The sequence below is a fragment of the Triturus cristatus genome, chromosome 10 (genome assembly GCF_964204655.1).
Source record: "Triturus cristatus chromosome 10, aTriCri1.1, whole genome shotgun sequence".
Lineage (NCBI taxonomy): Eukaryota > Metazoa > Chordata > Amphibia > Caudata > Salamandridae > Triturus > Triturus cristatus.
In genome coordinates this window covers 1,203,619,092-1,203,643,577 of record NC_140593.1, presented here as the reverse complement: position 1 = coordinate 1,203,643,577, position 24,486 = coordinate 1,203,619,092, and the positions used below count along the sequence as shown (strand labels likewise).

General features: G+C 45.4%; 1 protein-coding gene across 1 annotated transcript in view; it reads left to right on the top strand.

The window, feature by feature from the left end:
- IMP4 (IMP U3 small nucleolar ribonucleoprotein 4) overlaps positions 1 to 24,486 on the top strand; it is a 79,301-nt gene that overhangs the window by 24,824 nt on the left and 29,991 nt on the right. The window contains exons 4-7 of the mRNA XM_085629679.1: positions 4,136 to 4,245; positions 4,733 to 4,865; positions 8,560 to 8,714; positions 9,395 to 9,489. Coding sequence (XP_085485805.1) covers positions 4,136 to 4,245; positions 4,733 to 4,865; positions 8,560 to 8,714; positions 9,395 to 9,489 — 493 coding nt within the window. The remainder of the gene's footprint in view (positions 1 to 4,135; positions 4,246 to 4,732; positions 4,866 to 8,559; positions 8,715 to 9,394; positions 9,490 to 24,486) is intronic.

Sequence of the window (24,486 nt, the reverse complement as noted above, 5' to 3'; positions counted from 1 at the left end):
TCTTTTTGCACTTTCTTTGGAGCCTCTCGCCGCTTGGTTGCGTTGGGAGCCGTCGCTGCGGGGTATTAGATGGACGCCGGAGTTTGAGGACCGTGTCTCCCTTTACGCGGATGACATCCTTCTGTATCTTACCTCTCCCCGACAGTCGCTAATTGTATTGGTGGATGTATTGAATTCCTTTGGTCGCAACTCTGGCCTGGTTATCAACTGGGCCAAGTCATGTGTTTACGTCCTATCGGGCGAGGCCCCCCTCCTACCGCGGGATTGCCCTATCCAGATTGCTACATTGGGGGTTCAAATATTTGGGAATCTTTATCTCTCTGGATCCCGCGGTCCGCTATGAGCGAAACCTTCTCCCTCCCCTCCAGCGATTGAAGGCCGATGTCGCGAGGTGGCGACGACTTCCGCTCTCGCCGCTCGGACGGGCGGCATTGTTTAAAATGATGTCGCTACCTCGCTTCTTGTACGCTTTGCAAAACACTCTAGATGTCGTGCCAGCCCGTTCTTTTCGTGAGGTGGAGGGTCTTCAGCGCCAACTGTTTTGGGACGGGCGGCCGCGGATCGCTCTCGCCAAGTTGACGCTCCCTCGGTACGACGGGGGTGTCGCCCTCCCCGATATTAAAAGATACTATTGGGCGTCTCAATTGGCGGCGGTGAACCACGGGATATACGGTCCTGCCTTAAATCCGGCCTTTGAGATGGATAAATTACTGCTCCCGGGTGGGGATTATAATAAGGCGCTGTATTCGGTGACCCCGGATGCGCGGTTGACAGGACCCACGCAGGTCGCGGTACGTGTGTGGCATGCGGCGAGTGCTGCGATGGGGTGGAGGGATCGCTTGACTCGGGCGACGCCGTTGTATGCCTCCGGGCGGCTGGGTTGTTTGTGGAAAACGAAAGGCTTTGAGAAATGGGATATGATTGGTATATGTAAGGTGGGTGATCTTTGGGCAAAGGGGTCTTTCAAAACGTTTGAAATGCTTAAAACCGAATACAAATTAAATGATAGAGAGTACTTCCGGTATGCACAAGTCTACCATGCGCTGTGTTCCGTCTTCCCGGACGCCGCTGCTATCCCCGAATATTCCCCGCTGGAGGATAGAGTGTTGGATGGCTATGTGCCTGACAGCACTATCTCTCTGATCTACAAAAAACTTATTAATGATCGCGCGGACTTGCTGATCCGTCTCCGGGAGGCATGGATGGGCGACGGCTTGGAACTGGACGATGAGGACTGGGTATCGGCGGTGGCCTCCCCGAAAGAGGTGGCGATCCCGGCCCGCTTACAATTTGTACAGCTGAAGATCCTCCATAGAGTGTATGTCACGGGGCCCGGTTTGCTACGTATGGGTTATTCGAGGGATGGAATGTGTAAGCGTGGATGTGGCCTGTCGGGCACCTTCCTTCATATCCTATGGGAATGTTTGGAGGTTGTGCGATTTTGGAACGGTATCCACGCCGTAATGGAGGAGGTCACGCACGTTGCTCTGTTGCCAGAGGCTAGGAGGTGTTTGTTGAATGTCTGGGAACCGAATGACTATAATGTGGCACAGACGCAGTGGGTGACTCTGGGGTACATGGTGGCTAAGCGTAACATAGCACAGCTGTGGGGCTCCCCGAGGCCGCCCACGATCGCGGTATGGAAGGAGAATATGGACTGGTGTATGTTTAGAGAAAAGACGGTGTATGTGGCGAGAGGCAAGCCTGGGAAGTGGACGAAGATATGGGGTCCATGGAATTCATATCGTGGACATATCTGCACCCCGCCTCTGCCGTTAGAGATCGATATTGCTTTGTCCCCCTAGCCACGCATTCTGTGGGATTGTGTGAAGTGTGTTCCATGTTTTGTCTTCCCATTGCCCCCCGCTGCCACTTCCTGTCAAGAACTGCTTCGGATACTGTACGTTGTCCCCCGTTCTGGGAAGCGCACGCTGCTATTTCGGACTCTCATTGCCTTGAGTGTGTTTTGCATTTAATAGAAAATGAAACCGTTTTTTCCGATTGCTCTTGGCCTATGGCCACGGCCTGTTGCATGTGCTCACGAACTGCCGGGAGCTTCGCTTCTGGTTCATTTGAATGTGTGGCGTTGCATTGCGGGCCCTCGGGCTCTGTAGCGGCCGGCCTCGGTGGTTGTAGGCCCTTGTATGTATTTTATTGTGTAATAAAGGGTTCTTTATAAAAAAAAAAAAAATAATGCTTTGGTGAAAGTGGTTGGAGAAGATTTCTTTCAATTTATGGCTGCGCCGGAATGATGGAGTAGCAGAGCTGTTCATAAGTGACGTTGCTATGTTCCTTCATTAGGTGTCCGACCTTGGCAGACAGTCATCCAAAGGTGTTCAGATAAAGTGACCTTACTTCCTCTAGTAAGATGCGGCCACTACCATGCACTTTAAAAAGACTTTGCACCAATTTCAGTACAAATGTAAATGCCCTAAACTGGTATGTGTGAGGGACAACTAGAAATCTCAAACACCTCTTTGAGGTGCTTGAACCGAAATATACACATTAGAAGGTCTTTAGGTCACAACCAAATCCATCTTTAGATGTCAGTTGTTTTCTGTTGCAGCACAGTATTCACATTTTTCTTTCTTGGAGAGTTTGTTCATGAATCTTAAATTCAGGAATATTTGTACGCTTTTGGCCTTCTGCACAAGAAAGTTTTTTTTTAAGACACACCTCATTGTATTGTGATGTGTGACGTATAACTGTGGAGGTATGGCAGTTTAGTCTCTGTATTTATTAATTGGAAGAAGTTCTACTACATGTGCTTAAAACGTCCGATTCAAAATTGAGAATTGGGTTTCGAGAGCACAGTTGAACGTTGAAAGGATGGGATGGCTTGGATCTAACTAGTGAGATAATTCCATTGAAAAATTCCAAGCAAAGCAAACCACAGAAACCTAGAAACGGTGCCAGGTGGCTTGTGTAGATTAAAGTAGGGTTTGCATAGCTGAGCGTAGTGTGTCAGAACTTGGGCTAGTAGTTATTGAGTGGCATAGGAGGTTCTCTGCCATGCAGTAATGTTTTTAAACATTGGGGCGAGAAGTCTGTACTGAGTCCTGTGCTTAGCTCAGTAGGTTTGGTGCCTGTGTAGTAAAGTTAATGTATTCTTGACGGTGTAAATGTGTCCTTTTTGTAAAAAAACATAATACATTTCTTGAGCAGTGACAGAGTACTCTGAAAATGCTTCTAGTGAGCCATGGCACTAATTCAGCTGGCTCCACATTAGGCTGTTAATTAGTGCTTTGCAATCTGGAAGACTTGGTGAGCACAGAGCCTTCTAATAAGTCTTTGGTGTCAGACTGCTGAGTCAGTAATTGAGATAAAGGTCTCCAGGGGGAGTTAAACTGAACGCTAAGGTTTCTGCTGGCTGAGGGAGTTGTGATGTTTTAGACTGGAGTAAAGACCATCACAGAGGGCATGTTTGTAAGAAGATGAAGAGGGCCAGAAATTAAATTATCTGAGCTTTTGATAAGTTGAGCAGACCAAGCCATGGACCATCCAGTGCTTGTTGGTTAAAATCCGAGATGGTATCTGAAAGTTGGATGTGAATCAGAGCAAGGAGATTTGTCACCGTAGAGATAAGAGAAGATGGTGCCATAGATTGAGATCATCTAAAGGAAGATTAGTAGGCGGCCAAAGACTGATCCCTGTGGATTGCCAATTGGATGGGGAGGTGACAGGAGTGGGAGTGTAGAGCAAGGAGATAACCCACTCTACTGCTAAATCCATGCCTGCATCCCTGCCCCCCACCCAAGGCACTGTTGTGTCAACTCCTTGGAATGCTGAGAAAGGATGATAGAGGGGGGAGGTGTTGGCGCAGAGGCTAGGGAACTGGACAGCTGTGAGGGCCATCTCCTTGGGTCTTACGCAAGCCAGGTTATAATGGGTTATGCCTGGTAAGGGAGGATTGGTAATTCATGAGCTTTTGAACATCTGTTGCACAAGGGTTTTGGAGAAAGAAAGAAGATGATGCCACAAAAATGCCCATTCCCTTAACAGGGAAAAACGAAGTTCTTGACAGTGGCCAGAAAAACGATGGTTTGGGTTTGTGCTTAGGGGTGTATGTTTTTTTTCTTTCTTTTTAACTGCCTTTCTTGGGAAAAGTTTCTCAGACCGTGTCTTTGTTCTAAAGGTGTAAGCAGTCATGTGGATGATGAATACCGTTGGGCCGGCGTGGAAGACCCCAAAATCATGATCACTACTTCGAGGGACCCCAGCTCACGCCTCAAAATGTTTGCCAAGGTGAGCAAAAACCTTCTTTGGTTCAGTTAAGTGGCGTGAAGTTGGCGACAGAGGTGTAAGGTAGCAAAAATAAAAACATGTTCCATATCCTTCTTCTGGAAAGGATACCAGTTCATGGCTGCTGCCTTAACTCTGATGGAGCACTAGTTGTTGTCTCATGGCAGCTGCCTTTGACTCAGATGGGGTACTAGTTGTCTCATGGCAGCTGTCCCTGACTCCGGGTATTAGTTGTTGTCTCATGGCAGCTGCCTTTGCCTCAGATGGGGTACTCGTTGTCATCTCATGGCAGCTGCCTGAACTCAGATGATGTACTAGTTGTTGTCTCATGGCAGCTGCCTATGACTCAAATGGGGTATTGGTTTTTATCTCATGGCAGCTGCCTGAACTCAGATGGGGTGATAGTTGTTGTCTCAAGGCAGCTAATAGAGTTGCGTGTTTGTGTTTTGACTGGTAGTTCAGCTGTATTGCTGTCTGTCTCTTTCCGCAGGAGGTGAAGCTGATCTTCCCCAATGCTCAGCGCATGAACAGGGGTAAGCATGAGGTGGGATCACTAGTCCAAGCCTGCAAAGCCAACAGCGTCACAGACCTCCTCATTGTGCACGAGCACAGAGGGACACCAGGTAAGTGGTCAAAAGGATTCCTTTGCCAAGGATACTCCTGGTATATGAGGGCAACAGCACTGTGATAAATACAAAATATGTGCAAGCAACCAGTGGTTTAAAGCCCCCAGTGTAAGGCATGCAAGAATGAGCGGATGCCAGATTATGGGGTAAAAAAGTCTTTAATAAAACGTGCCCCCAAATCTCTTCATGCTGCTTCTGTCCTGCCTCAAGAGATTTGCCCTGGGATGAGTTCGAAACAAAAGGAGCAGTGCCACATGTGGCTCCATTTAGAATAGCTGTTCGTTTGTGTAGATCTTATGACTTTTCGATTTCTGTTCTTTGCGTGTACATGTTTACTTGTGGTTTTTGCGTTTCATGTCTCTTAGCACATCAGAGACCCTTTCCATTGTTCATTTTTGGATAATCGTACTTCTTTACAAGTATCATGATTAGCAGGGCATGGCCAGTTTCTATTATTGCTAGTCTGTACATCATTGCCAGTTAACATCGCGCATATTTATCACAAAATAATCAGGTTAGGTTTTTTAAACAAAACTGGCGCATTATAATCAGTTTCCATTTTGCATATGTTGCACATGATGCCACATTCCTTCGTGCCCTAGCATTCTTCCAGTTTCTCGTTGCACTTCTATGCTGTTACTTTGGACGTTATTCTATCCCTTAAGACGCGACAGGCGACCACGATGGTGATTGCTTGCACACTGCTACAATATGTCCCATTAAGTTAGGTTGGTACCTTGGATCCAGTTGCCATTATACCCTGTGAGCACAATTGTGACAGCTTGCATTCCACTCGATTCAGCACATTGTGGCTCGTTAGCATTAAGCTTAATATGCTTGATTTGGCAGTGTTCACTATGACATTTGAACATGTTATGTCTGGTTTCCTTTATGCACAGTTATCATGTCACATCTGGGGTCCGTTGTATCCAAGTACCACACCATACCCACATTTTTTATGAGCAAGAAAAATATAATGACCTATTTTGCCAAGTTAGTGGTCTTGCGTGGCTACAACGTATATTGTTAGTTTCAACAATGTTCAATAAACATATGACCCTGTCCTATTGTGCTCATGAACCATATCTATTGGCATATTCGGTCCAGTTACCTTTATTTCCAGTTGGCACATTACAGCAGTTTCTATAACGCCCACATGATGTTTCATAGAACCATTTCCATCACGTCTAGTTGGATATCTGGTTCCATTATTCATTCAATATGTTATGGCCAGTTCCCACCACAACCCATTAGCTTGTCATTCTTATTTCCCCTATGCCCAGTTATCACATCACTGCCAATTTCCATTGTGAACATTAGAACATAGTTTCTGAGTTCCATTATGGCCATGTGGCACATCACTGGCACCTTCCATGATGCACTTAGTACATGATTACCAGTCTCTGTCATGCACAGATAACCTATCAAGACCCTTTTCTATTAATGGCCAGTTCCTACAGTATGCCTACTTTACATTATTCCTAGTTGCAGCTCTTGCCAACTTCTGATATACCCAGGTGGAGCACCGCAGCCTATTGCCATTACAGCCGAACACTGTTAAGCCCCTCTAACACGTCATTGCCAGTTTTCAGTTTGCACAGTTTGCAAATCATGGCCATTTTCTAATCAATACCACTAGAAAACCATTGTGACCAATTTCCAGCATAAACAGATGCCCTTGACCAGAGATTTGTGTACACGTCAGTGGGAGTCTGGACACACACAAACTATAGGTCTTTGTACATGCTAATCCAGTGATCTGCGTCCGTACCTTGCTTGGACCTGGCAATTCCTAGATTGAAGTCCTGTGCATGCAGATGGGAGAGATCTGCAAAATATCCAACTGACCACACAAATAAAGCAATCAATGCCTCATAGATCTGCTTTCCCACACTGTAACGCCCTGAACGTCTCAGGATCGTTTAACAGACACGATAATGAGAACGCAACCACTTGTGAAGGTTTAGTTATTTTAATGAAGGCAAAAATAATACAAGGAATAAACAAAGGTTATAGTCACTGGAATCCTCCAGGCTAAGTACGTTACCAGCCCACAGCACGGATGGTCCTAACCGTCCTCTGCATATACGCCGATCCCGGCGTATGCCAACAGAGGGCAGAAATGAAATGGCCGACAATGCCAATCGGTAGGCTGTGAGGGGCACGAAGAGTGTTGGGGAGAATCGAGGAGTCAGGGAAACACCCAGCCGGGGTCTCTACCTGAAGGGAGCAGCCGCTCAACCTCTTCCTCAGACTGCACCGGGACGCGGAGTCACCTCCTGGTGGTGCGTCACCGATACCCCAATCACAAGCAAAGAAGACTGAACCGAGAGCAGCCGCTCGATCGATCCTGTGGACTTCCGAGTCTGTAACGCGGCAAACACCTCCTGGTGTGCGTTACAGCTGGCAGTCCCTGTATCTCTGGTCGGGCTGGGAGTTACGACTCCAACCAGCAAAAGCGCCTCTGCGCTTTGACTCAGCCGAGTCAAAAAGCGAAGCTCAATGGTTATCCGGTAGAGCTTCCGGGTCCTTCACAGGTGACGATGGGGCAAGACACGGCCCAGGGAGTAACGACTCGACCTACCTCCGTTCTTGCCTTACTGGAGCACCACTCCGGAACACTGCTCTTCACTAAGCAGGTACGTCGGTGTAAACGCAATATCCGACAGCGTTGTACCTCCCGGTTCCTCCCTTTATAGGGCGTGTTTTCCTTGAGTTATGTAACAGCTCTCCTGTTTACATAAGGGCGTGTTTTCCTTGAGTTATGTAACAGCTCTCCTGTTTACATAAGGGCGTGTTTCCTTGAGTTATGTAACAGCTCTCCTGTTTACATAAGGGCGTGTTTTCCTTGAGTTATGTAAAAGCTCTCCTGTTTACATAAGGGCGTGTTTTCCTTGAGTTATGTAACAGCTCTCCTGTTTACATAAGGGCGTGTTTCCTTGAGTTATGTAACAGCTCTCCTGTTTACATAAGGGCGTGTTTTCCTTGAGTTATGTAACAGCTCTCCTGTTTACATAAGGGCGTGTTTTCCTTGAGTTATGTAACAGCTCTCCTGTTTACATAAGGGCGTGTTTCCTTGAGTTATGTAACAGCTCTCCTGTTTACATAAGGGCGTGTTTTCCTTGAGTTATGTAACAGCTCTCCTGTTTACATAAGGGCGTGTTTTCCTTGAGTTATGTAACAGCTCTCCTGTTTACATAACCTCTCAACCGCTAAGCATCCTGGGAGATGTAGTCCGTTTTCGCTGGTTACCGTTTTCCTCCCCTCGCATGACAGGAATTCTTGACACACACATCCACTCTCTGCTGCAATGTGCTTGGTCACTGATCAAGAAACAGTAGGCCAGTAGCAACAGAACTAAAGTTGTTCATGGGACTTTATCAACCACCAAATAAAAACATATCAAATACAGATGAAATAAGAGACCGCTCACCTGTTCAGGAAGACCTCCGCATCATTGTGGAGTACTTTGAAATTAACTTGTCTCTTTCACAAGTTTGATACATTTCTGTGTAGGAGGGCCACACCCAGGTGAGCCATACAGAGCAAGAATCTGGTCCAAAATGAACACTGAGAAACAGTAACTTGCGATTCCATTCCTCTCACCAAATGAATGCCCCTGCATAGCTCTAGTGGGTTACCTGCTGTTTATTCCTTGGACGCCTGCTGATTCCCTGTTTTGTCTTCACAGATGGTCTGATCGTGTGTCACCTCCCGTTTGGACCCACTGCGTACTTCACACTGTGCAACGTGGTCATGCGCCATGACATTCCTGACTTGGGCACCATGTCTGAGGCATATCCACATCTCATATTCCATAACTTCACCTCGCGCTTGGGGCAGAGGGTAAGTACTCTGGGATGTATAGGGAGGTGGTCTGTAAATAAATGTTAAGAGATATATTAGCCTCCCATTCTCAGAGGTATGCTAAGGTGGACTAGACAGATTGTATAGGCTCTATATTATAGTTCTTTCCCTTTCCTTCTGAATCCAAAACTCTAAAATTCTTTCCAAGTGTATTGACAAGACTCTCGCGCCCATAGCAGACTCTCAAAGCTCTGCCAGGTTCTATTTTGACAACAGCATCACCTAGGAATCTAGAGTCCGTGTGGATAGCTCTGGAGACAATTACATCGCGCTTCCGCTTTGATGCTCTTCTAGAGTTAAAAGGGTGGCCTGTTTACGCAGTCGGGGTACTCCCAGGAGGAGTTAATTTAGCCTCCAGACAAATGTGCACGACCTCTTCAGGTATGAACACCTCTTAATCACCTGTGGAGTTATGCTTGATATTTTGTGTGCTCTTTCACCTGCTTATGGTTTAGGAGACCTAATAATTGTCCTGGAGCCGGCCATTAGTAAACTTGAAGCGGTCAAAAAATGTGAGAAATCCGAAATAACAGATCAAATATTCTACTATTCCTTCGACTACCCTGTCCTCCAGCAAAGGTCTGAGAGGTTTTATAACTATGTTGATTAACTCTACACATCACTAAGTTATCTATTTTGTCATACTTTTTCTGACGCAGGTCTCCAGTATCTTAAAGTTTTTGTTCCCTGTGCCCAAGGATGAAAGTAAGAGGGTGATAACATTTGCCAACCAGGAGGACTACATATCTTTCCGGTAAGTAGATGCAAACCTCAAATGTAGACTAAAATATTGGTGAAAGGTTAGAACATTGTCCTAGTGAATACAGTACAACCTGGGACAAAGGCAGGTTCATGATAGTGTTGTGAAACCACAGAAAGAGCTAGGATGAACTAGTGTCTTTAGTGCCACAGCAAACCGGACAACGAGGGCAGAGTATGTGGGCCTTCGGAGCCTCCTCAGCTGTTCGATTCAATGTATTCTTTTTTCACCACACCCTGTGCATGCTGCAGTGTGGTTGTGAGTTTTTTTGGGTGTCCTTTGACAGTCCCATTAGTAGGCCGTGTCTCTTAAGGATGCAGCTATTTACCACTGGTGTCCCATGGTCCTGGGCTTTATTGTCCTTGAATTGCATAACCAAAGTCTCATGATAGAAAAAGTCACCCATAAGGCCTCCAATTTATACACCTGCTTTGTTGACTTAAAATCTGCATTCGACACGGTCCAGAGAGGCCTCTTGTGGGCAAAAATGTCCAGATGGGGTGTGCCCCAAAACCAGTCTCCAAGCCATCATCAATCTATACTCTGATACCTGGGTGCAAATTAAAATCGGCAAGGGCGATAGAATAACCAGAAAGATCCCCACATCCATTGGTCTCAAACTAAGATGTGTCCTTGCCCTTTTAAATCTTTATACAGCAGACCTGGACATCCTGTTATCGGAAGTCTCGAGCGACCCACCAAAACTCGCACAAAGACCAGTGCGTAGTTTACAATATGCAGGTTGCATTGTTTTATGCAGCCAGACTTCCATCGGCCTGCAGCGACAAATAACCACCCTATACAGTATAATTGAATCTTTAGGCCTGAAGCTAATCTACAGAAAAACCAAAGTCATCAGAGTCTTGCCAAAAAACAGACAGCAACATTTCAAATTCAAATGGAAAGTTGCCAGGAATAGGATAGACCATGTCAGCATAACCAAAATTACTCTCTGTGTACACTCAACTTTTCAAGGGTGAGCAGTTGAGCAATCCAGGTTTACACTGGGGGTGTGGGGGGGCTAAGGAGTTTAGAACTCCGATATTCTATGACATGAGACATTACACTCCATAAACTCAATCTTCAGTTTAAAAGTTTGACTTAAGTATTTATTTACAGTGATGTACACACACAAAAACAGCAGGCACTAGCACTTTCTGAATCAGAGGGGTGGGGGGCTCTCTTGATCTGTGCTTTCTGTGGACCAGCCAACTTTACGGGATCACAACTCCCACTAGCACTGGACCCTATGCCTCCGATCCTTGACCCCCTGCCTAGGACACGTCTTCGCAGTCTGCCTACAAGCTTTAGCTGGTGAACCCTTTCATCTGGAGTGCAGCTAATTTCCTTTCTAACATGCTTGAGGGGATTAGGGGGCCATCGGGGCCAAAATGCACCATTAATCCTACTTGTACGTCATTTGTGGCCTCTTGGTTGGCTGCCACCCTGACCTTGATGTCGAGTATGGTACTGCCTCAGTTAGGCCAGATCGGGCTGGTCCTCCGTGTGATCTGCCACCCACAGAACGGGTATGGCTGCAAGCAGATGTGGCAGCGTCTCAATCCAGCAGGGTAATTCTTCAAGCCAGGCTGCCTATGTAGCTGTGCTCTTGAGTGGTATGCCCAATCGAAGCCAGGATAAGCATCTGCTGCAGTCCTGTTTGCCCCACAGTTTGGACTGCATGATTGCAGCACTGACCTAGTGTGCCATTTTATTGGGACCAGTCTGGAAGAATAAGTGACCAGGATGGTGCCTCATGAAAAATAGAGGACGTATACTCGAGGCATGCTGAAGGTGACTCGCGTCTGCCATGCCAAAGAATCCTCATCTACGAGCATGTGGCCACTGTGCTCATTGGAGTGTTGTAGTGAGCAGCGCTGTGTGATGGGTATCTACCGGAGTGACAGAGTGATCCAAGACCCGCAGCCAGCTGCCTGGAAGAGGGCCATCTACGAAAGCCTATGCTCTTGCCGGGACCCTCCAAACGACAAGCTGCGTGGCCAACTGCGGTGCAGCTCTCTGGAAGACTGCCATGTGCTACCTTGAAGCTTCCTGTGACTGGTGAGACTGCTGACGGTATGCAAGCTGGCGCTGGGCCTATAAAGTGGGTGATGGCCTGAGCGGGCCTACGCGTAAGAGACTGAGTTTTAAGATCACACAGGGTAGGAAACACGAACTGCACCTATAGACCTCAACTGGAACTCTGATCCTGAAGTGGGGGCACCCAGAAAACGCGGGGGTTGGGGACCCATGAAGGGACAGGTGGAGAGGTAATGAGATTAGCCAGGAGAGGCCACTGAAAATCACAAAGACGAACATCTGTGAATTGGGTATGCATGGATTATTGCACGTGTGATGGAATTCTATGTTTTCTTTTTAATGAAGTACTGTACTTGTTTTTTCTACAAACAGATGTGCTGGGCATTGATCTTATTGCACAGCTGGGTGGGGGTGGTAGTGATGCCTGTGTACCTCCACACTGATCTCCCTAAGAAGCCTGTGACTGCTCGCCTGAGAGTCAAGTGTGGAGAGGATTGTACAAGGTTCAGTTTGTAGAACCATAGTAGACCGGCTCAGGGTCCGGAGTGGTAAAAGGCCTCAACCCCCACGGTTGTGGCTAGTTGCCCCTCCCCACCCTCCTAAACGGGTCTGACAAGGTTCCAGATGTAGTGATTAAGCGCCCATTATGGCCAGCCATTCTCAAGATTTCCTAGTGAAGGGGAGCACTCATGATACTGCTACTATCCACAGGATTTCCTAGCTTCTTTAGTGTAGTTCCATTTGGAAAGGAATATGCGTAAAACAGTTCTGGAATAAGAACGGCTTATTCCTTCTCCCACTGGGTGCGTAAAGGTTCCAGGACTAGAGGTCTTCTAGGGACTGGGGAGAACAAATAACAGCCCCCTAAGGGTACAGGGCTAGTTTAGGATGGCAAAGGCTTACTGGTTTTAATGTAGGAAAGCTCCCCTGAAGTTGCTCAATCCATGCATTGCTTCTCAACGGCCACTGTCTGTTTTTCAGGCTACCTGGACGTTAAAGATCTCAGGGCACCTGGGCAGTTGCAGTACCTTGAGGTAGATTCTCAGTCTGCTGAGCCTTGTGCAGGTCTTCGAGTGGTCTGTAGCAGGTTCTTCTTCCCTTGCTGGACTGCATAACTCCTTGTATTCCATGTGGCACGGCAACATTGTTGGCAATAGCCCTACAAGTCAAGTAACTTAAAGTTGGTAGACCCACAGGTTCTCCACTTGACCCTTTTTTCACAAAGTGAAGTAAACTCTATACTTTAGATACAGGTTTCAATGTGCCTAAACTATTGCATTAAGCTACGGCTGTCACTCCTTAGACTTGTGCATCCACTGCAAGTGATATGTGCTTGACCCTTTTGGTTTCAGGTTCATATCCTAGCAGGTCCACTCACCCTTTCCCGTTAATAGTGACCTGAAGTTAGGCAACTGTAAGCATTGTTATCGTCCATTGTCCAAAAGACCCCTTCGGTAAACGTGGGCTCTACAAATACCCCAGGTCTGTTTTTTATATTGATTTCATTTTTATCATGTGGTGTAGTAGCGCTGTGGCAAAGTCAATAAGATGTCTAAGGATGCCGCCATACCTGCCACGGCAAGAGCTAGGGCGTAAACAAGAAGCTGCAAATTTGCCATTTGAGAACCTTACAGCTCTTTTATCACATTTCCTTGACTTTATCACCCTTTCCATTGCAAGACAGACTGACTGCTTATTGTCTAGTTGGCGTTTCAAATGTGATCCTGATTGATGGCTGTGACATGCACGGGTAATCATTCACTGGTCGGACATGAGAATGAATCGGCCTTCACAACCTTTGAGAGTTAAATATTGTCATATCACTGTCCCTTAACGAGCCATACCTGCTTTCAGAAGCATTCATGACACATGACTAATTATTTCTCAGTTCTGCCTATGCAAATGCTGACGTGAGATCTACTCTGCTACAAGTCTGCCTATCAGACATGATCCTGGCAGATGACTGCAGTATTGCCATTGGCTCCACGTCATATGTGATGTTATCACCCACCTTAGGCTTTATAGTCAGCAGCTCCCTACTTCTTAACAGGCCTGTTTGGGACCCTTTCAGATGACTATCTCAGGGCAACTTCAGTATGATGGTGGCAACATGTAGAGGTGTTCCACGGTTAAAATGCGTTATGCAGTGCGATAAGGGTTTTTTCGATACAGGAAGAGAGCATGGCAGGCTTCCAAGCCCACCACCATGTAGATTAAGTTGTGGCTGTGACAATCTTTATCAAACTGGTATAAGAAAGGCAGTACCAGAAAAAACACCAGGTTGCACCTACTTACCCAGTGTGCAGTTGGCACCAGGGAAAGACGCTCAAAGTTGTGAAGTTAAATAGTAACCCATAGCGACGTTTTATTGAGGACTCGCCTACCAGGTTAGTGTGCCGGAGGGGAATCTTAATAGGGTGAGGCAGGAGAGGTGTATTTTACAACCAAGCCATGGCTGCACAGTGAAGCCACCAGGGGAAAAACTCTCCAGGTCAACCTTTTAGCACGCAGAAGACTTGATGGTGGGTGCAATCGGGTGCACTCTAGTAAGGGGACCTTCCTCCTATCAATGTTGTTCTCTCTGAACTGGATTAACGTAGTTTCTAACAAGCTATAAAACCAAGCCAAATATATTGCATCTTTGTGCCTGATTGGTCTTCGTGATTGGCTATGGTCCTAACAGCTGCCTGCTAGTCTTGCAGTACAGTACGCATGTCGGTTTGCTTGGGTGTACCTCCTCAGATTCTGCTTTCGCTGTTCACTTTTATATTTCATCTCTGCAGTTCAGGATAAACTACTTCTTGTATTGTGGCCTCCTGAAAGCTGGTAGGGATGTGCGTCACTTATCAAGGCCCCCTCATTTGAAAGGTCTTTCAATCGTCCATGGATCCTTGGCCAAGATAGTCTTCGCTCATGAGCCTAATTGAGTGGGCCCTGGTCTTTGAGTGTCCTGACCAGAACTCTCAGATCATAAGGGACGCTGTCCAAAGGTCTCACCAATGGTTAAAGAATCCTAAATGTCTAATACATGCAACTGCATTGTGCACTACATCGATGCTTCCCAAGCATGCGGCCTTGAAGATCATGAAGATCAGTGGGCTGGGGATGGGCAAATAGTAACCTAAATCTTAGTTTACTGCACAACATTTATTTTTATTTTTTATATAACAATTTATATTGACATTTCGTTTATCATTACAATGACAGCATTCATCTTACGGCGTACAGACATAGATGAAATATCTGAACATCATTTTCAAAGATGTATCGTAGTACTGAACACTGAGTAACCTGGGGGTCGCTTGCTCTACTTGAATGGAGTGCTTTTATTCTTAGTGCATTTCTTGCTAATGCAAGTCCTTGAGGACACTGGGTCCTGTGACCAGGGCAACATGAAGGATGCACACATTTTACACCAGTGTAAGACACCACGAAATGTACAATGACTGATTCAAGTGTAAGGTTGTGGACGAAGCATTTACTCCAGCCACCTCAGACAGCTGTCTGCGTCCAGAGCCTGTATTGAATAAGAACTACCTCACTGATTAGAATTTGAGTACAGGTTTAGCATTTTCAGCTGTCACCAGAGTTGTCTAAACTTTTATTTTCCACACGTAAACCATGGAATGTGGCTTACTTGACCAAGACATAAGTGGCTTCTAACCTGCTTATGACCTCTGCTATCTGTTGGAGTACAGCACCCTCTTCCCACTCCTAAATTACCATGCCTACAAGCTGCCAGACTCCAAATTCAAAGTAATGACCTCGCTAGCAAAGTCCATAAACCAGAAGCTCCAGATTTGCCATTTGGGAAAACCTGCATCATGAAGACTGTTTGGATTTAGCTGGCGTAGAGGGAACCTCTGTGTAACTCTTCAAGAAGACTCAAATCCATGAGATCAATCTGGATCCCATGATCTCCTCCAGCCACGTTTTAGGGTACTGATTGATGTATGCTGAACATTTTGACTGGTAACAAAGATTTTTGAAGTCCGTCTTTCAGCCAGGATTTTAAGTACTCTGTCTGACACTCTGTTTCCAACTTTTCCTAAGGAATTGGTGTCTGTGTGAACACAAAAATAGGTTCTATTCCTCGCTGACTTATGTTCCAAGCCAGACAACGCAAACTACTGATGAAATCTCAACATTGGGCATTTGTTCTACAGTTTGAAACATTTGAATGTGACTTTGAAGTCCTGACGGAGTTTTTCAGGGGTTCACCCCCATCAGCTTGATAATTATATTGTCATCCGTCGCCTGATTTGCATGGACTCTTGATAGAATCACAATTATGTAAGGTCAAAGTCATGTCAGGTCGATGTAAAGGTGGTGAAGTTGTGATATGGATTCTCCTGGACATGCTTCACTGTATATCAAGGTGAAATGAAAGCTGTCCCCCCAAAAAATCCTAGTTTAATTAAGGAATATTTTTTATATACTCTGATTTTTGCCATTCTTATGGGTCCTGCAGATTCCTTACTTTAATCCCTTCCCAAAGGCAAAAACTGATCCAGGATCTTTTTCATAGACCATCGCCTTCACCAATATCAGTTTGCGAAGAATGTGGTTGCTAGTGGCATGCTTCAACTCCTCTGTAAATAGCATGTACATCACCATTTATTACTTGCAATAGTGACATCTTGTTTTCTGCAAGTCCAGGGCATCTGGGGCTGTTGAATTTGTCTCAGCATGTCTTGAAGTTCAAGAAATTGAGGAGTTCTTGACCTACCGTCACCTCCCAAGTTGTTGGACTTTAAGCCCTTGTAGTAGAAATCGGTCTGGGATGGATCCTCATTCTTCTTGACGTTGGTCATCTGTAGGGTCGATGTCCTGCATCTTGTGACCGAACGTGGATCCTGAGGCTTGGATGGAGTGGCAGTCAAAATTTGTTATGGCGTCTTTAGAAAGAAAGATCTAAGATCATCTATATCTAAGACCAGGTTGATCTCAAGTCTTTGTTTGGTGCTTATTCTGGTGTTCCAGAACTCGCAAACCCCACTGTCGAGGACACGGATAATTTTCATGATGAAAGTTTTTGCCTCTTTCACTCATAGCAGCTTATTTGATGGATCTGTGTAATACAACAAGCTTAGATACATCCTCAAAGAAGGAGCTACCAGACCTGAAAGAGCTTGCTTCAGCTGAACAAGCTAGTTCTGTTGCTTGGTTAAGACTGAGTTGTGTAGACCGCAATAGAAGTCTTCATTTTTCACAGACATTTTGAGTGGTGAAGTAATTACTAGATTCAAAAAGGCACTAAATCATCGGGCGAAGGAGCCTTGCTCTAAACTGCACTCCACTTCCCCGATCACCTTCGATTAAGTATAGATGTGCACCATCATACACACCTTAGCTCTCTAGGTATCCTATATCTGAAAGTTTTTCTGTGCGACTTTCTGCAAGTAAATTGAAACAAAACCCTATCCCCGGGCAATCAAAACAATTGGACACTTTGGGGAAAACACTTTCACTGGGCTGTCTAGCAAGCAAGTGGCTTCTGAATTCAAAGGGCTAGAGAGATACTCGTGTAGTATGGGGATTGGCTATACTAGCTGTGCCTTCTCTTCATCAACACATTATGCTCTCCATTTACAGATCTTTTGCAAGATTGGGATGAATGTACCAAGGCAAACAATGGTACAGACTGGGTTGAATACTGTGTAGGTAATTCTGCAGTCCATGGTCTCGCCTATAGTCTTGAGAATGCAAGCATGGATGCAGATCACTGTTTTTTTTAATGATGTTTAGGTTTAGTTGATTGATATGCTGTTTTATGGCCAATCGGTATTTGTTGAGAAAATAGATTCATCATTAGAGCACTTCAAACAACTGATACTGCCAAGGCATTGGGAAAGCGTTCACCAGCAAACAAATTACACTGAGTATCATAGGTATAGGGGCTGTGGTCGCCAGCTTTGAAGACCCTGGCCTTAAGTGCAAGGGACACAAATCAGGTAAAGGATGTTTACCATTCCTCCTTCTTACTCCACATTACAATCCGCTTATAAGAATCAAAACTTAAACATTAGAAAATATTTTTCACAAGGCTCCTCCCATCGTTCTCAGTAAAAGGGAAGCAATAAAATTATTAATATAAAAGTTTTCTTTCAAGACAGGGTAACCTTCGCTTAAATACAACCACATGGCGGCACAGTATCAATAAATACAGTAAATAAAAATAGTTTACTTCTAAAATCAACAGGTAAGCCACCAAACTTGAGAGAGCATCCCAAAGTTAATGTAAAATTCAGAGTTACAGTCAATACTCAATGACAAGTAGTTGATGCTGTATCCTTTCCTCGGCCACACAGCTTAAACAAGAACAAGCATTTGCAATGCAATAGGTCTCGCACTTGTGAGAGTTTGAGCTATTGGCGTTGTAAATGGCAATGCCTTTTATTATACATGTTGGTTTTTAAAACATAAATAAAAGGCATTGTCATTTACAATGCCAATAGCTTAAACTCTCTCAAATGCGAGACCTAGTGCATTGCAAATGCTTGTTTCCCTTATGGCAGGCTAAATAAAGACCTCATTTGCACTATTTATACATACACTGGTCAAATTGCACACCATCTCAACTATTTGGTCTAAACAGCTAAACCGCAAATTATGGACTATTTTGCCAGCCACTGCGTAAATAGCAAAGATTTTGTACCATTGGTCAACAGCCGAGTAAATAGGCACTTCTTTATATTAAATGTACTTATATTTTTTTGAAGTTAAAATAAGTCAATTTAATTTAACAGTAGTTCCTATATGCTTTTATTTTTTGTCCTTGCCTCCTTCATTTTCAATTGTGTTGCATTACCCGTGGTTGTCTGTGTGGCGCTAGACTTACTCTAGCTCTGAGCTAGAGTATATTAATGACTGTTTTGGCTCATTTGTGGCGGTAGTATCCATAGAAATACAGGGGCATATTATCAAGACAGGCGATAAAATTATCTCCGCTTTAGCGGCAGAAAACCGACGCTACAACGGCGATAATGGGCTTGATAATATGCTCTATGGAATTCCAATTGAAGCCCATGTTAGATGTCCTTCACATCTAACATGGGCTTTAATTGGAATTCCATAGAGCATATTATCAAGCCCATTATCGCCGTTTTAGCGTCGGTTTTCTGCCGCTAAAGCGGAGATAATTTTATCGCCTGTCTTGATAATGTGCCCCACAGTTTGTGTAGTGATGGGCTTACATATATGCCAACCCCCCCGATTCAGGCGGGAGACTACCGATTTCAAAGCTAGTCTCCCACCTCCCGATTCCTGCATGCAACAATGTATTCACAGCCAGTAACCTTCTCCCTCGGGCCAGTGCACAACATTTTTGTCATGCTCTCTCTGCCTGCTATAGCGCTTTCTCTGTTCTCATGACAGGTAAGTAAAATAAAATGTTTGCTTTTCTGATCTTGACCTTGCAGCAGCACACGTGCAAGTCCCATACATGACAATAGACCCGATTAAGGCATCACCCTCAATAGAAGTCACTGGGAGAAATACATTCTCCTGATAACTTTGATAAATCTCCTGCTTTCCTCTTCTAAAACGTTGCATGTTTGGGCTTACTCATTAGTGGGTGGGTGCATGTCCCTCCCTAATCATCCCTTATGCCCTCCCTACTCCATGGAGACATCATTTTCGGGTCCCCAGGGGTCGCAGCTGCGATCCCTGGCTTCCCCTTACAATCCCTGGCACTGCCATTGTGACGCCGGAAATCTGTGACAGGAACACAGGAGCTGCTTCTACTTATGGACGTTGTTTGGGGCTCCACTTCAGAAGGGGCACAAGGCTGCGCTTCTCGTTGGTAATCACTCAAAAAGTAGAAAGGGATCTGGAGGCCTCTAGCCCTGCATAGAAACCGTTGAAAATATATTTTCAGAGAAAGGGCAGTGAGTAACTACTATCTGAAGGGCAGATTTAAAGCAGGGTGCCTGCGAAAGTTAAAATCGAAGGGCCTGCATGCTTCTGAGCTGCTTTCACTGACTATGCGAATGCAGATATAAAGCGTGGTGTAGTCAGTAAAAGTGAAGTGACTCAGTGCATGCAAGGCCCTTTGATTTTAACGTCGGCTGCCTCTGCACTTCACTATGGAAGGCAGATATAAAAACGCTGTGTAAAGCGCAGTGCCTGCCGAAGTTAAAATCAAAGGACATTGATTGCACTGAGCCGCTTTAACTTAATATGTGAATATGCTTATACTAAATGTGCCACGGACTCGCTTACTGATCTGTAACTCTGCTCGAGGTAGGATGAACAAGGTCTGAGAAGGCAAAGAGATGCGACCGTAGAGGCGGGCGGGAAGAGGGTCGAGCTTACAATAAAATAATCCACGTCCGGTAGTAGATAAGGAGGAAGGGGCAGCTGTAAAAGGGAGAACAGCCCGAAGCGAGGGAAAGGCGAGCGTGTGTTTTGGTGTTTTCCCACGGTAGTTTGCATGGGGGTGAGGCGTAAAACCCTTAAAACGGTGCAAAGACTGCAAAACACAATTCCACAAAATCTACCCAGCTCAATATATTTGTGGAAAATTAGCAAATTAACTTTGTAAACAAAATTTCTCACATGGAGGGGTTACTTACGTCCCTCAAAGGTTTTTACCCCTCACGGTTTCCATATTTAAGCATGACCAGTCCTTGAAGCATGGGCGGGGCCGCTCGGGAGAGTCCGAGTTGTGGGCTGCAGCTACCAGCAATGGGGCAGTGTTACCGCTGCAGAGAAGTGCCTGCAGTGTGTGTTAATAACTCCAATGCTTGCTGTTATAGGGTAGAAATAACTAGCACTGCAGGATAGCTACCTTACTGCCGGAGCTTAAAATCACGCCGCGTGTGTTTGGTTTGACTGAGAGAAGGGTTTTCTACGGCCAGCCATCACCCTGTTTAGTGGAAGGAGGGCAGTTCGGCCGACAAAAATGCTGCGTGAAAAGCACAAGCGAAGCTTCTGAAGCAAGGAAGTGTTTATTTTCTGCGAGGCTCGAAAATATCTTCTCTGTGAGGCCAGCGAAACGTGAAAAGCACAAGCGAAGCTTCTGAAGCAAGGAAGTGTTTATTTTCTGCGAGGCTCGAAAATATCTTCTCTGTGAGGCCAGCGAAAGTACAGCAAATGAGCTAAACAAGATAACACGACCAGCTGCGCATTCTCAAACAGCTGAAATTAAACAAGCTCGGCGGAGCGTGACGCGCGCTTGGCGGGGGAGCGCATTCCAGGCGGGGGAGCGGACCCTTTGAAGTGCTCCCAAAAAGCGGAGTGCATGGCGGCACCATGCGCGTGATTGTGCGCGTGCTAGCAATGCAATCCGCTTTTTGGGAGCACTTTGAAAAGCCCTTTTACAATAGTCTCGCTTTGCGATCGCTTACGCGATAGCAAGGCGAGACCTAAAAATCTTTGAGCAGCCTGTTGTCGACATGCTACAAATGGCATCTTCTCCTACACTTTAGCAACCAAGGACAACACTGTTTGCCCTTGGTTTTGTGCAAGAGAGTATCGATTGGAAGGTTCTCTGATGGAAGTTCTGTGCCTGTAATGGAGCTTCAGACCTAATTAAGCACTTTCACGTCTTGGTCTGATGCCGAAGGTGATTCTGATTTCACAAGTCACATGTGATTTGGATTGTTCCAGATTGGACTTCTCACCCTTGGTAGTCAGACTTTTGGCTCCCAAGTCTGACTTCTGCTTGGCCTCTTCCTCAGAGAGAAGACCTTTACCAATGGGGGATCGAGTCTGAGCAGGGGGTCACATTGTTCCACTCAAAGCACAGAGTCCAGCCTTTGAACCAAGATCTTGCGATATGAATGTTCTCTTGTTGTTTTCCACTACGTTAGAGGTTCTTTTCTTGCCTCGTAAGCACTCGACCCACGCTATGTTCTAGTACATAGCCTAGTTTTGCTGCCTGGTGTCCTGTATGTTTTGTTGATTCTTTCCAGACTTAGGCAGGTAATATTTAGCAATTTAGTATTTCCCTGGCTGACAGGGGTAACTATTACATCGGCTACAAGAGTCTGTAAGCTACAGGCTTTTTCAGCCTCTTCCTTTTGTCACAGTATTTCAGAAGAATACAGTAGCCCTTCCAGTGGAAACTTTTTTTTTACCTTAAGGAGTGTCTGAATTTCAGGTATTACAGACTAAATTCTATTCCAGCATCACTCAAAAAAGGAGAGACTTCAGATATTAGACCCCAGGAGGAATTTAAGCTTCTATATCCAGAGAATGAGTAGTGTTTTCAAAATAAATTATCAACATTTTGTAAACCAAGAAGGGTTATGCGGTTTCTATTTCACATTGAATTTCTTTCACTGTGACATTTGGCTGTGAGTTGGCAGATGAACTTTATCCTAAAGGCTTTGGGTCTCCTCCATGAGGGGTACTGCAGTAACTTCTGCTTCTGTTCCTGCGCAGTCTGTTTGTAATGCTGCAACATAGTTTTCTTTTCGCTCTTTTACCTTTCCAAGAGCTTGGGAGCTGTGCTCAGTTTAAGTTTCCAAAGCAGTTTTGCAGTCTTTTCTGAACAAACTTGGATTTCAGTCCTCAACCTTCTTTTTTTTTTTTTGTGTGGACTATTTGGACATTTAACAAGTTTACTACCTTTGGTAAATTTCTGATGGATGTCTCTTAGAGTCTTCCATCTATTTGAGGAAATTTATGCTGTGATTTTGTATTATGTACAGCTTTTTTTAACATACTTGCGGCATGGAAAATTGAAGGAACTGATGTCACCATAGCTCGCGCCGTTTCTTACGGAGGCCGACACTTCACTTTTAATGGAGCCAACATACATCACTGCCAGTGCGATTCTGTGCCACCTGATGCAGTTGAAAGTGGGTGGACTGTGAAAGAGTTATCAGACTCATTCTGGTGCTCCAAAAGGGGTTCGGGTAGATAATCTATGGGTGATATACCTATCAGAAACATTATTACTGCAGGTAAGTAAACAAGTTTTCATAGTCCTCTAAATAGCCGGTCCTATCGTTACCCAAGTCAATGGAGCCCTTTTTTATTGGCTTGAGAAGACTAATGTGCTGAGTTAGCTGGCGTAATTCAAAGTTGTGACCTGCAGGACACAGGTCTCATCAGCTAACGCAAGATTCCATTCGTGGCAATGGGCGTAGCTCATCAAGCAATCCACAAGACTCAACCACTCTTCCATGGGAAAAAAAACTCCACACACCTCGTGAATCAAGGCTGGCTCCTCTATTCACTGTGGTACCCTTCAAAAAGTCACAACCCGGTGGAAACTCCACCTGTGTCTAGACAGCAAAACGTTGAAATTAAATGCTTGCATGGATAAGAATTGTCAAGCTCATCCAGTACCGTTGGGCACTAAAAAGAGGCTGTCCCAATAATTGTACCCGCAAGATTCAAATGATGATCTGTGCAAATTACTACGTAGGTATGCATAAATGAACAAGTTACTTAGATTCGGTTACAATATCTAGCCGCAGATTCCTTACATTTGAATTTCCCAGGCATCAGACTGGACCTGGAAGATGTTTCGCGTGAGCAGTACCCCTCTGCACCATTACGTGGCGTCATCAGCAAGATCCACAATGCAAGTGATGTGTGCGTCACTATACATCACCTGTAAGTTACTTTTCACGACTTTCCATGCCAGGAGCGCAGAGAAATGAAGCCCATGAAGTGTACTGACACTGGTGTGTTCAAACTATGGCCCTCATAGGGATCAGCCCTAACCCTAGAAATCTATCCGCAGAGTGGGGAGGGCGGGTCAGTAAGGAATTTGCGGCTAGATATGGTCTCTACCAGATAATGTGTTAACGAAGGCAAGTAACTTGTTCATCTGATGGAGACATCTATCCGCAGATTCCTTACCTTTGAAAAGATACCCAAACAATACCGTCCCTGGTGGTGGGCTGCGGACAAATTCTAAACTAGAAAGTCCATCAGGACCAAACGCACGTATTTCCCATCCCTGCAGACCTGACTGTCCAGGCAGTAATGTTTGGTGAACATGTGCAGGGGCTCCCAGGTTGCTGGCAGATGTCCAGGACCGGGACTCCCCGTGCTAACGGAGTGGTCTTGGCTTTAGCCCTGGTGGAATGAGCCCTTAAGCCCTTGGGGGTGGGGGGAGCTGCTTCTTGGCCAGTGTGCAGCAGATTTTAATACAGAGGTTGACCTAGTGCGAAATAGTTTTACTGCACTGCCTGACCCTTCTTCACTTCAACATACGCTACGAAGAGTTGGTCGTACACCCAGAAATCTTGTGTGCAGTCAAGGTAGAATGACAATGCTTTTCTTGAGTCCAGACGGAGTCGCTCTTCTCTTGAGGGATTGTGAGGAGCATAGAAAGTGGGCAAGGTGACTGATTGGCCCACATGGAATGGTGTTAACTTTTGTCAAGAAAGAGGCCCTAGTGAGAAGCACCAGTTTGTCTGGAAAGACAGACCGGAATGGAGGCTTGGATGATAAAGCCTCTGGGCAGATGTTATTGCACAGAGAAAGGTTGTTTTGATGGTGAGCAGCCTTTAAGGGACAATTATGTAAAGGCTCATCAGAAATGTGAGAACCAGATTAAGATCCCACTAAGGCGGAATGAAAGAGTAAGGCAGGAACATATGTACAAGACCAATCAGAAAGCTATTTACAGTGGGAGATTTAAATAAAGAGTGTTGGCCAGGCAATCGTAAAAAGGCAGAAAGATACCCTTTCAGAGTGCCCAGAGCAGAGTCCTGCTGGGCAAGGGTCAAAATAAAAATAAAAAATATGTGGGAAGCAGAAAGAGGGTCAATAGAATTTTTTGTACAATTATAATATACATTTCTTCCACCGGCATGCAAATATCTTGGTGGAGCGACGCCTGGCTGCCAAGATAACATTGCAGAGTTCGGGAGGAAGGTCGAAAGCTGTCCACTGTCACAGCTCAATATCCACGCAAGAAGGCAGAGAGTGGACAGTTTCAGGTGGAGAACCACCTGCTGCTGCGACAGAAGATCTTCCCGAAGG